At 43.5% G+C, this 17,500-nt stretch overlaps 1 protein-coding gene across 2 annotated transcripts in view; it reads left to right on the top strand.

Annotated features, from left to right (window-relative positions):
• The window catches only part of rptor (regulatory associated protein of MTOR, complex 1), a 256,743-nt gene that overhangs the window by 91,217 nt on the left and 148,026 nt on the right, over positions 1–17,500 (top strand). For both annotated transcript variants that reach the window (XM_084044061.1, XM_084044060.1), the window contains exons 5-6: positions 331–489; positions 3,948–4,094. In XM_084044061.1, coding sequence (XP_083900187.1) covers positions 331–489; positions 3,948–4,094 — 306 coding nt within the window. The remainder of the gene's footprint in view (positions 1–330; positions 490–3,947; positions 4,095–17,500) is intronic.

The following is a 17,500-nucleotide window of genomic DNA, read 5'->3' as shown; positions in this document are numbered from 1 at the left end:
GGGGTCCCCAGTTCAAATATGAAATATGATTATTTTGGAGGGTCCCCAGTTCAAATATGATTATTTTGGTCACGGTCTGAAAAGGTTGAGAACCACTGGTCTAGATCTACAAGCTCATAGCGTGGCACTATGAGCCGCACTATGAGCTTCTATATCTGCTCTTTTTGAATAGCCAAAGAAATCTAAAATGACACGGATGCGTTCACCGGCTTTAATGGGTTAAACATGGATATGTAGGCCTCAATATGGTCAAAGGTGGTGAAATGTAAAATGTAACAGTCTTGCCTATAACATGCTCTCTGTCTCTCTTTTTGTCTTTTCCTTGGTCAGGCGCGTTACAAGCAGAGTCTGGACCCCACGGTGGACGAGGTGAAGAAGCTGTGCACGTCGCTCAGACGCAACGCCAAGGAAGAGCGCGTCCTCTTCCACTACAACGGCCACGGGGTGCCCCGGCCCACTGTCAACGGAGAGATCTGGGTCTTTAATAAGGTAATAAGCAGGGACGTGCACAGATAGACTCTAGGTGGTGCTAGAGCACCTGCCCTGTGCCCTCTTGACCAGAAGTGCCCTTTTGAAAAAAAGAAGAAAAAAAGTTGTTTTTTTTCCAGTTTACAGCAGGGGTCTTCAACAGGGGGTCCGGGACCCCTAGGGGGTCCTCAGAGTTACTACAGGGGGTCTGCCAAATCTTTATGTGATATGATTTTTCTTTTTACCATAACCACTCGAAACCTAGCATCCCTTTTCTGAGGAGAACTTTAGCCAAAAATAGCAGATCTACAAGCAGCGCGAGGCGTTGTGGGCTTGTAGATCTGCTATTTTTGGAAAAGAGGTATAGGTGTAGAGGGAAAAAAGAGCAGACCAAGTAAACAAAAGGATAATTTACTTGAGGACCTGCCCCTCAAAATGTCTGTGCACGCCACTGGTAATAATGCCTACAGTATAGACCAGGGGTTTTCAACGTTTTTCAGGCAAGGACCACCTTAGCTGAGAGAGAGATGAAGCAGGGACCCCCCCAACTACATAGTATAAAATTGTGTTGCAGATTTCAACCTTTTCATAGACTTGTTTGACAGCACTATCATCAGTGTTGTGTATGTTTTTCTTTGTTTATTTGGTTTATTTACACACTTTTTTATATTTTGGATTCATGATGTGTGTTTTCCAGACATTTAACCACTTATAAACCCTCAATACTTAGTAAACCTGACATTTGGCTCTGTACTTGGTGTTTTTTTTCTTTCCTCTACACCAAACTTCTTCACCAAAAATAGCAGATCTACAAGCTGACAACGTGTCGCAGCGCAACGCGTTGTCAGCTTGTAGATCTGCTATTTTTGGTGAATGTTCCCCCCAGAATAGGGAATGCTCAGGGTTCAAGTGGTTAGTGTAAAAAACACAAAAAGAGAGAAAATGTTCACATAGATTTGGCGGACCCCCTGTAGTAACTCTGAGGACCCCCTAGGGGTCCCGGACCCCCTGTTGAAGACCCCTGGTATAGACGGGTGGAAGATGTGAGGAAAAAACCTGAATAACTGAGTGGAGAAACATAAACGAATACATTGCTAATACTGCAACACAAAGTTCTACTCCACACCTATTCATGCATTTCTTGGAAATCGCACACAGAGGTGTTACACAAATCTATAAAAGCTGATTGCCAAAGCAGCAGCTTAGATTAATGAGAATATCATTAATCTAAACGCTGTATATATTTGTATATGTGACAAATGTGATCATACAGATTTGAATTTATTTCATCGAATGTTTTTGTGTCTAAGACTTGATTCAAATCTTGATTTCATCAAAGAAAATGGCAAGATGGCACCCAATTTACCAGTTGAGCACCACTTCATTACAGAGTCTCCATGAAACGTACAGCCAAACATGAAAACCTTGTTTGAAGTCAGCTCACAGCTCACAGTTCAAACCAGCGTGTCTTGGCACTAGCGACTTTAGCAGCACTACGCTATAGAAACGTAGCTCGTTTGATGATAATAGTAAAAAATAGAAACGTAGCTCGTTTGATGCTAATAGTAAAAAAGCCTAACAGTGCTGCTCCTTATACCCAGACAGACTAAAAGCGGTTTGAACTGACTGACCCTGCCTGACATCCTTAGAACCCCATGCTCTAACTATGGTGGAAAAAAAGGGAAAACTTATAATTATTGTTTGACAGAATTTGTCTTGTTCCCTGAGGAAGGTGCTAGACCAAGGGTCTTCAACGTTTTCAGGCCAAGGACCCCTTTGCTGTGAGATAGATAAACCAGGGACCCCCATTATATATTGTATAGAATATAATCTTTTGATAGATTTCATAGATAGCTTCATAGACTTTGTTTGACAGACATGTCATCAGTGTGTTGGATTCATGTTCATGTGCGTTTTCAGACGTTTAACCGCATGAACCGTCCATACTAAGTGAACTTGACCCACTCTGTACTTGGTCTGCTCTTTTTTTTCCCCTACACCAAACCTCTTTAGTCAAAAATAGCAGATCTACAAGCGCACAACGCCTCGCCCTGCGAGGCGTTGTGCGCTTGTAGATCTGCTATTTTCGGCTAAAGTTCTCCTCAGAATAGGGATGCTTGGTTGAAGTGGTTAATGTAAAAAAAAAAATCACAAAGATTTGGCGGCCCCCCTGTAGTAACTCTTGAGGACCCCCTAGGGGTCACGGACCCCCTGTTGAAGACCCCTGTGCTAGACTTTAGAGGAAAAGGCCATGGCTTCAATTAGGGATGTCCGATATTATCGGCCTCCCGATATTATCGGCCGATATTAGCATAAAAATTGATATCGGGAAAATATCGGTATCGGTTTTTGAAAAAAAAAAAATTTTTTTTTTTTTTTTTTTTTTTTTTTTGCTTTTTAAATAAGTTACAGGAGTTCTTACTGTATATGGTGTGTGTGATATGAAATTTGAGCTTACCCTAATCACAATAATCCCCGCATATATCGGTATCGGTTGATATCGGTATCGGTAATTAAGAGTTGGACAATATCGGTATATCGGTTATCGGTAAAAAAGCCAATATCGGACAACCCTAGCTTCAATACCGATGTCATCAGTATTTTGTTTGTTCTACAGTTAGCCTGAAGGTGCACATGAAATGTCATGGCAATCCAGACCTTTTTAGTATTTAAGATGTCTTGTTTGGGACCTAAGTGGTGGACGGACAGGACAGGCCACATTCCATTATGCCATCATGACAGATGAGAGTAGCATCCTAAAAGTGCCAAACTGCACCGTGCCATAAGTAAATACATCCTCATCGATGATACACTGGCTGCTGTCTGGAGCTGGCTGTTGGCCTCTGGTCTGCCTCGTTTTGTTTGTGTCTTTACTTTATTTCCTTGTTTTTCTTCCTCTTGATTTCTTAACCCATTAAGACCGGGAACGCATCTGTGTCATTTTTAGATTTGAGCTAAAAATAGCGCGGCACTCTGTGCTATTTTTGAAAAATCTTGCAAATCTTTGAATATATATATATTTTAAAGCGAACATTTGTAACTCAAATCTTTGCTTCTGGGGGGTCCCTGGAACAACATATTTTTAGATGGGGGGTCCACAGCCAAATACATATACATTTTGGGGTCCTTGACGTGACAAAGTTTGAGAACCACTGATATAGTAACATAAGCTTTATTTTTAAACTGTTAGGATTGAGAAGGCATTTGTAAAATGGGAACCTCAGGCCTTAATGGGTTAAAATAATGAAACCTATAAAAGCGGCCCTGCCTCATCGGTGTAGCTCAGAATGGTTGACCGGGAGATCGATGAAGTCCTGGCACCGATACTACAGGCTAGTGCTATCGGTGCGGAATGATCGATAGTGTGGGAACAACTGTGGTTTTTCGTTCATGGGGTCTTTTCTAAACTCTCCTGTGTACCCACTTTTAACTTTCTCTTGTCTTTCTTCCCCTGTGTTCCCTCGCTTTCTTTCCTCCAGAACTACACGCAGTATATCCCTCTGTCCATCTATGACCTACAGACGTGGATGGGCAGCCCTTCCATCTTCGTGTACGACTGCTCGAACGCGGGCATCATCGTCAAGTCCTTCAAACAGTTTGCCCTGCAGAGAGAGCAAGAGCTGGAGGTGGGTGGGCTTGGCAGCAGAACACACACGCACACACGCACACGCACACACACGCACACACACACACACACACACACACACACGCACACACACACACACACACACACACACACACACACACACACACACACAGCTGACCCGGCAAAACTGAAGTTCTGTCAGGGTGTGAAGATTTGCTGATGCTCGGGTTGAAACGGTGCATGTTTGAAGGGAGAGGAGGGGGAAGCCCTTGCCTTGGCTGTGAATGAATTAATGATAATGGTTTGGGGTTTTAATGGATTCCCCTCCATCTTCTACCCCCCCCCCCCCCCCCCCACCCCCCATTGATCTGCTGCTTGTTCCTTTGGGCTGGGAGTGTGTGTGTGTGTGTGTGTGTGTGTGTGTGTGTGTGTGTGTGTGGGGTGGGGTTAAGGGAAAAAAAAGGTATACTCTATGTTAACGGGGGATGGAGGCGGCGAACAGTAACGCAGCATACAGCATTGGTTCTCAAAGTGGGGTCCGGGGACCCCCAGGGGTCCTTGAGGTCCTTGAGGGAGTTCCAGGGGGGAGAGTGTACAAATGGAACCAAATGGACCCTAACGGGTCCATTTGGTTCCATTTGTACACTCTCAGAGTTAAATTGACATAGATTTTACAATATAAATTGCGGTCCAAGTGTTAGAAATGCCATTAAATGGGGGTCTGTAGCCCTAATGCTTGTCAAACTGGGGGTCCTTGAAATTAAAATGGTTGAGAATCACTGCTAGAGCTGTAAAAATCTTCTCTTATGGGGGTCCCTGGCATATCTTTTGAAATGGGGGTCCGCGGGCTAATAAGTGTCAATTTGGGGGTCCTTGACATGAAAAAGTTTGAGAACCACTGGCATACAGCATCCGATTAGAGCAGGGGTGAATGGGGGCACGGTGGCGCAGTCGGTAGCGCTTTCGCCTCACAGCTAGAAGGTCCTGGGTTCGATTCCTGCCGGGGACGCTGTGGGCGCTGGGGGGCGTGTTCTCTCCTCCGCGTCATCAGCGCCCATACCCTAGGTGGGGTTGGTGAAAGGGCCTACTCTGTGTGGAGTTTGTGTTCTCCCCGTGTCTCCAAGGGTAGTTAATAGGCTCTATGCACAGCGGCCATTTTGGAGAAAAATTGGGCCTCTTCTTACTTCCTTCACAGGTGTTACTAATGATACTAATGAAGGCTCTGTTCCATTCTGGTCAAACAGAGTCAGGGTGCTGATATTGTGCATGTTTGCTCACTAGAAATACTAGTGGGTCTCAAAGTGTGGTCCAGGGACCCTCATGGTTCCTTGAGAGGGTGTAACTCTGAGAGTGTACAAATGGAACCAAATGGACCTGGGAGGGTCCATTTGGTTCCATTTGTACACTCTCAGAGTTATGGGGGTCCTTGAAATTAAAAAGTTTGAGAACCACTGTGCTACACTAGTGTCATTGGTAACACCTGTGAAGGAAGCAAGGAAGGGGCCCAATTTCTTTCCAATATGGCTGCTGTGCATAGAGCCTGGTCGCTATACCGCCTCCCCCATGACAGCCGGGGCGCCTGATGGAGGGGAAAGGAACTGGTTTGGAATAACGTGTTCCTTCCACGCGCTACCGGGGGAAACTCCCCCCCTGTCAGGTGATAAGAAGGTCAGTTGGCTCTCATGCACTGAAGGAGGCATGAGCTCAGCTCTGGGCTCCCTAGGCTGGCGTGTGGGGGGAGTGTAGCGCCCAGGATCACTTAGACAATTGGCACTGTGTGAAAAAGGGTTGCAAAATCGTGGGATGAAAAAAAAAAGAAGAGAGAATGGGAGAATTCATGCTGTGAGTGTGTGCTCTGACGTGGTGACATCTAATTAGCTGAGTCGCTCTTGAATGTAGTAAACACTCACTCATCGCCATGAAGGGCTCAGCATCGCTTGGCACGCTGCCTTTTCTGCCCTCCTATGTTTTGACTTAGCTGGGGGGGTCACGGTGCAAGGGAGAGGCAGAGGAGAACAGTAATGGAAGCCCCTGCGGCCCATCAGTCAACATTTTAAAACTGTCAACAAGCAGATGGAAGGAAAAACATGGTGGGGGCATCTGGAGGAGAGAAACTGGAGAGTGGGTGAGAAATACTGGGTAGGAGTTGAATTCACTTTCACAACAAGTGACATCATGAAGTTTTGTCAGTTAAAACCCATTAAAACCGGGAAAGCATCTGTGTCATTTTAGATTTCTTTGGCTATTCAAAAACAGCAGATCTACAAGCTCATAGCGCGTCACTTCGTGCCGCGCTATGAGCTTGTAGATCAGCTATTTTTGAAAGATTTTGATTTTTTTTTGCAAATCATTGAATTTATATATATTTTTTAAGTGATCATTTTTAACTCAAATAATTGCTTCTGGGGGGTCCCTGGAACAAATTATTTTGAGATGGGTGTCCGTGGCCAAATACATATAATTTTGGGGTCCTTGACAAGAAAAAGTTTGAGCACCACTGATATAGAAAAGTTCTTTTCCGAAAACAGTTTTCACATTTTATAATCGGCCTGGGGTCTTAAAGTTGTTCTGTGCAAATTTCCAAAAAACGACTTTTAGCAGCCTCTGCTGGTCATTACCGTCACTGCAGGCCGTTCGTTTATCCTCTGTTACCCAGAATTCCATTCGTTTTCACCGGAAGACGGAAGTGTTTCAAAAAGCGTTCTTTTAATTGTTTTATACGATCTGTGGATCGTTTCTCTTAGCCAGTGGAGCTTTAGTTACCGTGAGCTGTGTTTTCTTTTTCTGTTTTTTTTCGTTCTTCAAATCATACAATCTCTTAAAATCAGCGTGAGTTTCCTTTTGTTATTAGCGCGGTAGTTCCTGGCCAAACAGGAACCCCGTAGATTTCCGCTTCCATTTCCGGCCAGATTACGTCATTTTCGAGGGAACGTCATGCTCGACGGCGTTCAATAGAAAATATATAAATAAAAGGCTTTCGGGGGTGAAATTCTTGGAGTGGGTGTTGTGAAACATTTGCCACTCACAAAAGATATACAATTTAACTTTAGTTTTACTGAAAACGTTACCTAGTATTACTTTAATGGGTTAAAAGGATCGTATCTAGTCTGTGCTAAACGTGAAGATGAATATATATACTTTTTTTCTTCTTTTTTGCCAGCTGTTTGCAGTGAATAGAGCAGGTGCCAGGGCTCAACGCTCTTCACTCCTCCTTGTTGGCATTCACAGGGTGTAATTGGCCACCAGGGGTTAACCCCTCATGGCCTCTAGGTGAAGACAAGTGTGTTACTGTAGCTACCCAACGTCGCTGCAACCAACCTTCAATCTGCTTTAATTGCAGTCTAGCCCGGCTATAAAGCTAACCTAGCCTAGAGGATAAAACGTATATTAATTAGTAGCGAAATTCCTATATGTCGGTGTACGATCAGAAACGTACAGAAACAACGACATTGTGCAACTGCAAACGCTGCTGTTGTCATCTTACTAGCCATAACTAATGAATTAGCCAGTATTACCTCCAAAAGGCTTCAAGTGCAGTCAAGCCCAGCTACAAGCCCAAAAAACAACAAAGCTTAGCAGATGAAACGGTGTTAGATTGCATTTTCTGTGATACTGGTCTGCTAAAATCAAAACCACTTTAACACATTACCCGCCAAGATATTAACATTGTTTTTTATCCCCATGCCAGCCTAATTACCTTTAATAGACACTCTTTGAAACACGTGGAAGCCACGTTGTGTTAAAAAATCACACCCAGTGTGAAGTGGGCGGTGTGTGGTCATCACAACATGACTCACTTTAAAAAAAGGATAAATGACTTTTTTTAAAGTCCATACTGCTATTCATAGGGCTTCACATGTGTCATGTGTATCGCTAGCCAATCACAGTCCTGAATTTGCAAAGTCAGCCAATCACATTACAGTTAGTGGTGATGACACTAGCTGTAATGTGATTGGCTGATATGAAAAAAGTATCGATTTGCATTAACAATGGAAGGGTTAGGGGGTACACAAATGTTTTGGTCGGTGTCCAAAACTCACTTATAGGGGGCGGCTACACCGCCCCTAAAATAGCCGATATACAAGTTCATAGCACGGCACTGAGTGCCGCAGTGGCGTCAGTTCAGCAAAAGCGAAGGCGTGGTTAGGGTTGCCAACTCCCAGAGATGAAAATAAGGGACACCTATCATGGGCGCAAATGTTTGGGGGTCAAACCCCCGAAATGCATAGAAAACTATGCATTATACCTATAACACAATGGTCTTACACCCTGCATTAGGCTACTATTCATGATTCATGATTTTTCTGGAGCCAAGGTATGGCGCCTTGCCATACCCAACTGACGCCCCTGGAGTGCCACGCAATGAGATTGTAGCTATTTTTTTTTTAAATCGTGAAAAAAAATGTTGCTATAATATCAGTGGTTTTCAAAGTTTTTTTTCATGTCAAGGACCCCCAGAATGATATGTATTTGGCCGTGGACCCCATCTCAAAATATGTTGTTCCAGGGACCCCCCAGAAGCAAAGATTTGAGTTAAAAATGTTCGCTTTAAAAATATGGTAAAACCTAAGGGCATGTTGTAAATGCTGATTGAATATTTATAGAGTGGTGCTGTATGTCCATATATGGTAAACCCAGGGTGTGTTGTAAATACTGATTGGATAACAGATTAGTGCTGTATGTCCATATATGGTAAACCCATTATTATATATGTATCTCTGTTGTCGGGCAGAAACCAGCTGTCCAAAATATTAACTTTTCAGGAAATGAGCAACACAATGCCTCATCAAAGTTGGTAAGGTGACTTTATAGCCTGGAAACCAGATAAAAATGGGTCTGGTTTATTTTTTTTATTCTGGAATTATTTTAATTATTGTTTTTAACTTCAATGTTATAATGGAAGTCTAAGGCAGTCAGATTGGGCTGAAACCTTGCCCATATATGGAGTCATTATGTCATAGTTGACTGGCGTCACAGATTGGTCACATGAAGTCTGACATCCACATGAGGCCACGCCCCTTATTGGACCCCGTCTTATTCATATTATTTATGTGTTGCTGTTGTTAGTCATGGCTTCCAGTTCCCACCTGATGTTGTGTGGGAGTTCTGATTGGTCCAGATCGTACTGAATAACTGCTAGTTTGCATACTGTCTTCAGACTAGGACTTAAGTCTAACATGTACAGGTCATAAGGTCTGTTGTATCCTCCAAAGAGGATGATACGATCTCCCACAATGCAACAGCACATCAGATACATCCCACACGGTCTTTGCCCTTTGGGCTCAACCCTCTTCCAGGAGAAGGTCTCTGGATTGAATCTCCACAGATCACTGAGGGTAGTATGATTACTATTTCTTCCACCAAATATGTACAGCTCTCCATTGTAGGTAAAGGCTGAATGACCAAAGCGTCTTCCTGGAAGAAGCTGTGCAGAAGGTGTGTTCAGCCAGCAGTTGGTCTCTGTGTCAAACACTCTGATGTTGTTGTTGCAGGAGGAGGCTCCGCCCCCAAATACAAACATCTTTGTCCCGATGATGGTGGCAGAGTGATGTGATGAAGCAGGAGGTGGAGTGCCTCTGGTGTTAATTAAAGACCAGACCATTGTGATGGTGTCCAACTTGTACACGTTGTCATAGTAGCAAGTCCTATTGGATCCTCCTCCATGGATAAACATGACGTGCATGTTGTCATAGTAGCCAGTCCTATTGGATCCTCCTCCATGGATAAACATGACGTGCATGTTGTCATAGTAGCCAGTCCTATTGGATCCTCCTCCATGGATAAACATGACCTTCCCCAAGACACAGGCTGAGTGGTATTTCCTCTCCTCTGGAACAGTTCCAGAAACCTTGGGCTTGAACCATCTGTGGGCGTCGACATCAAATGCATAAAGCACGTTGCAGTTTTTCCCTGTGTCATATTTGTAACCCCCCCAGATGTAGATCATATCTTCTATCAGCACAGCTGTGTGGCTGCGGCGATTGGATGGAACCTCAAGGTGAAATTCTTCTCTTCCAGTTGTCACTGGGATCAACTTCCTCCAGCGTAAAGCCACTGTGTTGAAGATGTGAACATCAATCTGATCATTGTTACGGTACCCTCCAAATGAGTAGACTTTGTCTCCCACGGCAACAGAAGCAGCCTGACCATCTAACACTGGTCCTCTGTTCAGATGCAGCGTCCAGTAGAACATTTCTCACAACAGCTCCTCCAGGGAACAAATTAGATTCTTCAAGTCTTGTTGTGTAACAGAATGGAGTCCTAATGTGTGCTCTACCACTTATATTGGTTCATTGGCACAAGTGTCATGCAAAGTTTGACCAATCCGCTGATGGGTTGGGCTGGCCAATCAAGGAAGTCGACACCTGTTGATGTCCCTAATATGGTAAATTGATCATCATAGCAACCCCAGACAGACAGGCTCTACACAGCAGACAGACAGGCTCTACACAGCAGACAGACAGGCTCTACACAGCAGACAGACAGGCTCTACACAGCAGACAGACAGTGGTCCTCATTCATGAAGGTAGCGTATGAACCAGCGTAGATCTGAGCCCAGGAATCATCCTATGACGGGGCTCACAGGGCTAGTGACTTAATACATCGTCAGATACTTGAATGTGTCCTTATACTATCATCACTTTACCCACATACAGCTCAAGTGGAGTTACAAGGTTTTTGAATATTAATGTGGAGATAGGTTTAGATTTTGTTTTGTGATTTGAAACAATGATAGAACAAGATATGACTCAGTAATGTATACCAGCTTGCTGGTATATCTCTGATTTGTCTCGCAGATTTGTTTTGAATGATGCGTCGTCCATGTTCATATATGGATTCCCAAGGTCAGCCAAATAAAAAGTCCATGATGTCAGACTTAGATGTGACAGTCATCTCCATATAAGGGGTTCTGGGTGGTCAATCATACCCAAATATAGAGTCTGTGATGTGGACCCACTAACGGCAATAGCCGTGATAACCAGGATTCACTCAAACTTAGCGGGTAACTATGGCGACGTATCAAAACAAACCATTTGAGGTGAGAGCCTCCGCAACAGAAGCGACTAGGCTGCGCATGATCACACACACAGGGGGGTCCTGAGGCAAAATGTGTTAATATAGCATCAAAATGTATTTCACCACTTGAACCCTACAGTATATACATCGGCTACAAACTCACAACGCATTGCATCGCCACACGTGAGCTTGTATATTATCTGCTATTTTCACACACACAAAAGAATTCTACATATATATATATATATATATATATATATATATATATATATATATATATATATATATATATATATATAAAAAGAAGTGGGCGGTGTGGTCATCACAGTGGTCATCACAGTGATGGAAGCTCACTTAAAAAAAAGTGTTTTATTTTAAGTGCTAGCCAATCACAGTCCTGAATAGAGTCAGCCAATCACAGTACAGCTAGGGGTGTACTAATGTAGAGGGGTGTGCTATTATGAGCCAATCACAGTACCAATGAGGTGTCCCAAACCCACTTATAGGGGCGGCTACACCGCCCAAAAAATCACACCCTGTGTGAAGTGAGTGGTGCCTTGCTTAGCTTGGCTAACATGTTCAATCAGCCAAGCTAACATGTCCAATGTTAGCTTGGCTGATGGCACTGATGTCACTTTGAAACATGTAGACAATGTTTCAAAGTGACACACCTATTTATAGGGCTCTATTGCGTCATGCGTCTCGCTAGCCAATCAAAGCACACCCTTTCAACATATTGTCACGTGTCACGTGATGCTTGACCAATGTTAGCTTGGTGGACACACGGACATACAGACATACATACATACATACATACTTACATACGGACACACAGACAAAGCCACGTATAGGAGTGGTTGCCTTCGGCACCACTCCAAAAAAAACGTCTCCGTGGGTTGGGGGAGGGATCCGTGTCTCCACTGGGAACGATAACATTCCAACCGCGATCGGCCATTTTGGGGCTATGGCCTGTTGAAAATGGGTGGTTTTCATCACAAAAAAAAGAAACTGAGTTAGAAGTGTTTTTCTAAAAATCCTATAGTTGGGACGGACGGAAGTCCGTTTTTTTTTTGAATGACGTCACATCCGTCTACTGCTTCTCTGAGTGACGAGGGATCATTACTAAGCTGTGTTAGAGCGCCCCTTGTGGAATTTTCAAAAAAACCCATAATTTTAGAATAGAACGCATATCTGCGTCCTTGGCAGGCAATGTGTTAAAACCTTTCTACCCTAACCTAGTAACCAGATATGCACTAGATCAGCGGTTCTCAAACTATGGGTCGTGACCCAAAGTGGGGTCGCGGGAAGGCGCCGTTGGGGTCGCGCATTGGCAACCAAAAAAATAAGACCCTCATAATATTGGGTCGTGGTATAGAAAAAGTTTGGAAACCCTGCACTAGATTGACCTATTCTAATTGTTTTGTGCTGTTTTGTTATGCACACACACACACACTATAACATGGTGTGCTCCTAAACCATGTTAAGGGGCTGAATAATAACAGAGCTTTGAGTTTGGTATTCCAAATCCGCAGGGCAATCCCCAACGCACTGTAAATGCGGGCCACGTTGCGTAACGTGTATAAGCAGAAATCTTTGGTTCTCTCTCCTGCCGACTTGCACAGGAAGTCAGCATTGATGGAGGAGGAGGAGGAGGAGGGGTAAGAGACAAACACGGGACTGGAGGGTGAGAAAGGAACTTCAAACGTATTAAACATGCGGGAGAAATTCCAAGTGAGGAGTTCCCCACCTCCAGTCTCTCTCTCCCCTCTCTCTCTCTCTCTCTCTCTCTCTCTCCCCTCTCTCTCTCTCTCTCTCTCTCTCTCTCTCTCTCTCTCTCTCTCTCTCTCTCTCTCTCTCCCCCTTTGGGGGCTAAGCACATGGTCACATACACAAAAAATGTGCTCAGTCTAATCACGTTTTGCACACACACACACACACACACACACACACACACACACACACACACACACACACACACACACACACACACACACACACACACACACACACACACAGTACTGTACATGCAAACAGTGACCTTAAGCTTGATGTCAACAGGGACCATAACATTAGGAACAGAGGTGAAGGGGTTAACCCATGAAGACCTGGAACCTGGATTTCTTTGGTTATTCAAAAAATTGCAGATATATAGTGCGGTGCCAAGTGCCGCGCTATGAGCTTGTAGATCTGCTATTTTGTGATTTTTTTGGAAAATGTGTGCAAATCTTTGACTATATGTATTTTTTTAAAGAAACTATGTTTTACTCAAATCTTTGCTTCTGGGGATTCTACAAATATCTTCTAAATCCTAACAGTTTGTATGAAAAACTTTTTTATGTCAGTGGTCCACAAACATTTTCATGTCAAGGACCCCCAAAATGATATGTGTTTGGCCCGTGGACCCCCATCTCAAAATATTTTGTTCCTTGGACCCCCCAGAAGCAAAGGTTTGAGTTTAAATGTTCGCTTTTAAAAACATACACATATATATTCAAAGATTTGCAAAAAAAATCATAAATAGCAGATCTACAAGCTCGTAGCGCACGCTACGAGCTTGTAGATCTGCTATTTTTCAATAGCCAAACAAACCTAAAATGACACGACGAGATGCGTTCCCGGATTGAATAAAGAAAGAGAAAGGGAGGTGAGGAGGTGATTTCTGGCCTCTTCTCCAGCACAACAACAGCCATGATGCCTCCATCCTCTATTCAGTCATTCAGCCACTCAGCCCTGTGGACGTCTGAGTCTGAGTGCTCTGTGTAGAGGACCACCTGCCTCCTTCTAAATAAATATCTCATCACTTCCTTCACACAGTCAGCAAAGATGCTCCATGCATTAGGCTGTGGAGCGGAAAGAGGTGTGTGTGTGTGTGTGTGTGTGTGTGTGTGTGTGTGTGTGTGTGTGTGTGTGTGTGTGTGTGTGTGTGTGTGTGTGTGTGTGTGTGTGTGTGTGTGGGTGGGTGGGTGGGTGGGTGGGTGGGTGGGTGGGTGGGTGGGGGTGGGTGCAGGTCTGTTCGTGTGTGTGTGTGTGTGTGTATGTGAATCTGTGTGTGTCTGTACACACGTTATGGGCTTCATGCAGAGGTAGGCAAAAGTTTCAAAATCACAGTAGCACTTAAGGCTAGGATCTACTGCTGTGTGCACGCGCACACTTGTGTAGTTTATGAGGACCAAAAGTCCTCATAATGGGAAATCCTGGAAAGCGGCGCCATTTTGCAGGTCATCACTTTTCAAGAGGCTGTTTCAGGGTAAAGGATAAGGATAATTCCTTTTAACAGGTCGTTCATGAAAGTCCTTGCGGTCTTGTTTCCAATGAGCACCTGTGAGCAATTAGGGGTTAAGAGTCTTGCTCAGGGACAAATTTCATTTCATCGACACATATGCTGGCCTGGCCTGGAATCGAACCTGGGGCAACCAGGGCCTCTGGCTCCCTAGGCGTGCTCACTAACCACTCAGCTATGGCCGCCCCTTATAGGGTTAGTACTTGGGGTTTAGTGTGAGGCTTACCCACTTAAACCCTATATATACCTAATTGACTGGGTTTTCCCAGGGATCTATACTTGATCCCCTCCTTTTTTTCCCCCTTCCTTTACACCAAATCTCTCTATTATATAGCCGATCTAACTGTATGTGACGCGTAACTTGTGGGCTCAGGTTAACCCGTTGAGACCGGGAAATTATCTGTGTTGTTTTTAGATTTCTTTGGCTATTCAAAAATAGCAGATATACAAGCTCATAGCGCGGCACCGAGTGCCGCGCTATGAGCTTGTATATCTGCTATTTTTGAAAAATCGTGAACATTTGTGACAATCTTTGAATATATATTTTTAAAGCGAACATTTTTAACTCAAATCTTTGTTTCTGGGGGGATTCTACAAATGTCTTCTAAATCCTAACGGTTGGTTTTTGAAAAAACGTATGTTGCTACCCCCAAAATTATATGTATTTGGCCGCGGACCCCCATCTGAAAATGTTTTGTTCCAGGGACCCCCCTGAAGCAAAGATTTGAGTTAAAAATTATACATATTTTCAAAGATTTGCACACATTTTCATGCCTTTTCCCCCCCCCAAAAAATAGCAGATCTACAAGTCGTGTTATGAGCTTGTAGATCTGCTATTTTTGAATAGCCAAAGAAACCTAAAATGACACGGATGCGTTCCCGGTCTTAAAGGGTTAAGGTCGGGGTTAGGAGTTAGAGGGAGTGAATGTAGTGGGTCGGTGATTGGTCAAAGGTCCCAGAGGTTGTGTGTAAACCCAGGAGGCCCCTGGAGACGGCGTCTCCCATAAGCACTCATTAAAGCTGCTACCTTTTTCACTAATGAATTATTCATATATGTGGCAGCAGAATGCCGTTGCTGTCGGGCAGAAACCTGGTATCTCCATATTTCATCTCTCTTGTTTTTCACGAATTAATGCCCTATTTTATTCCTCATGGTATGACTCATGTAAAAGTAGAACATTTTAGTACATAAAAAAAGAAAAACATTAAAGTGTCGCAGATAATGACATGCTTAACATGGGGATGCAAGGTTGAAAGTGGCTAAGTAACATAATTACGGTTCTTCTGCTCAGAAAAATTAATGAGTGTTGCCCATAGAGTTCAGGTAATGCATATCGTCACTGCCAGTTGGACACCTCATTATGTCCATAACCGTTACTTTTCAGAAAATGGAAAAAAAAATAACCTGTGTTCCAAATAATTAGGATCACAATGGAAATGACCCATCTGACTTTTTTTTTTTAGCATTGCTTGCAACAAATTGTGCTTGCTGTTATTGCTAGTTATTAATTAGTCATATTTTCATTGGATCAATATTTATAAAAAACACTTTCACTTAAAAAAAATCTGCAAAGATAGCAGATCTACAAGTGCCACTTGTACTAGGGCAGTGGTTTTCAACCTTTTTCGCATCAAGGACCCCCAAATTGACACATATTAGCCCAGGGACCCCCATTTGAAAAGATATGCCAGGGACTCAACCATTTTGATTTCTTGGGGGTCCCAATCTACACTGTATCACCATCATCAGTGTTCTTTTAACTCTGAGAGTGTACAAATGGAACCAAATGGACCCTAACGTGTCCATTTGGTTCCATTTGTACACTCTCAGAGTTACAGACACACAAGGCTCAATTTGGTTGCTAACTATTCATTTGGCTGGGGACCCCCTGAAACCTCCTCAAGGACCACTGGTGGTCCCCGGACCACTGGTTGAAAACCCCTGTACTAGGGCATTAATTTACGGAAAAACATATAAAGTCGAAATATGGAGCTATGCGTTTTCTGCCCGACAGGGATGGTATGTTCAAAGGCGTATGCATGTAATGTGCACATTACTATAACCATAAGCATGAGCACAATGCACATGTTGGGACCAAACATGCATTCAGCACGTCAGTCAAAAACAGCGATTCTGTCCAATTAATTTGTTGCCTGAATAATGGTGTGGGAGGGAAAGAAAAGCCGTCACGGTGAGTCTCATGGTAATGTGTGAGATTACACTATGCTAATGTGATAATTACAGATGATGTTTGGCATTCATTCATCAGCCTCTTTTTGGCAATGTTTTTGTATTTACTGTGAGGATTATCACACCGTAGAGCCATTTTTTTTTTGTTTTTTTGTTTGAAGAAACAATATTGCTGTATAGTCACAGAGGAGAGTGGACTCAGATATGCGTGTTGCTTTCTGTGTTAGTGTGCAGGTGTGTTTTCCTCGTTAGAGAGAGTGAGGAGAGTAAGTTTTGTTGCCACTGATCCCATCAACACGCATGGATTAAAGTTCTCAGTCGCCAAGACTGATTTCAGTCATTTGGATTCCATGGAAGCCAGCATGTCTTCTATGGGAGCATGTTGCGCTGCAAAAATAGCCGATCTACAAGCTCTCAATGCGTCTGCGACGCATTGAGAACTTGTAGAAAGGCTATTTTCGGTCATTTTAAGATTGGAGCGTTTGAAGTGGCCAAACTATCTTCAGAAGCATCTTCCATGATATCTTAATCGTCTCGGATATTTCATGTAAATGCAAAGGTTAAAGCCTGAATCTGTGATTTCTTCACATGGTCGTAAGTATGTAGAACAGCAGGAACAACATTACTAAAGCATCCTAATTTTACATGTTGTGTTTGTCGTGTGTGTGTGTGTGTGTGTGTGTGTGTGTGTGTGTGTGTGGGGGATCCTTTCACACTGTTTCACCAATCGCACATTGGGACATTTTCAGTTGTGAGATTTAATTTAGCTTTAATCCATGAACACGTCATTGACACTTCAGGACAGATGCAAACATTCTTTCTCAAGAGATAAGATATGCGTACACACGCACACACACGCACACACACACACACACACACACACACACACACACACACACACACACACACACACACACACACACACACACACACACACACACACACACACACACTTGCA

Source organism: Gymnoscopelus microlampas, assembly GCF_963454915.1.
Source record: "Gymnoscopelus microlampas genome assembly, chromosome: 2".
In the NCBI taxonomy this organism is placed as follows: Eukaryota; Metazoa; Chordata; class Actinopteri; order Myctophiformes; family Myctophidae; genus Gymnoscopelus; species Gymnoscopelus microlampas.
The sequence above is the reverse complement of the archived record's forward strand: the minus strand, read 5'-3'. Positions and strand labels throughout refer to the sequence as shown.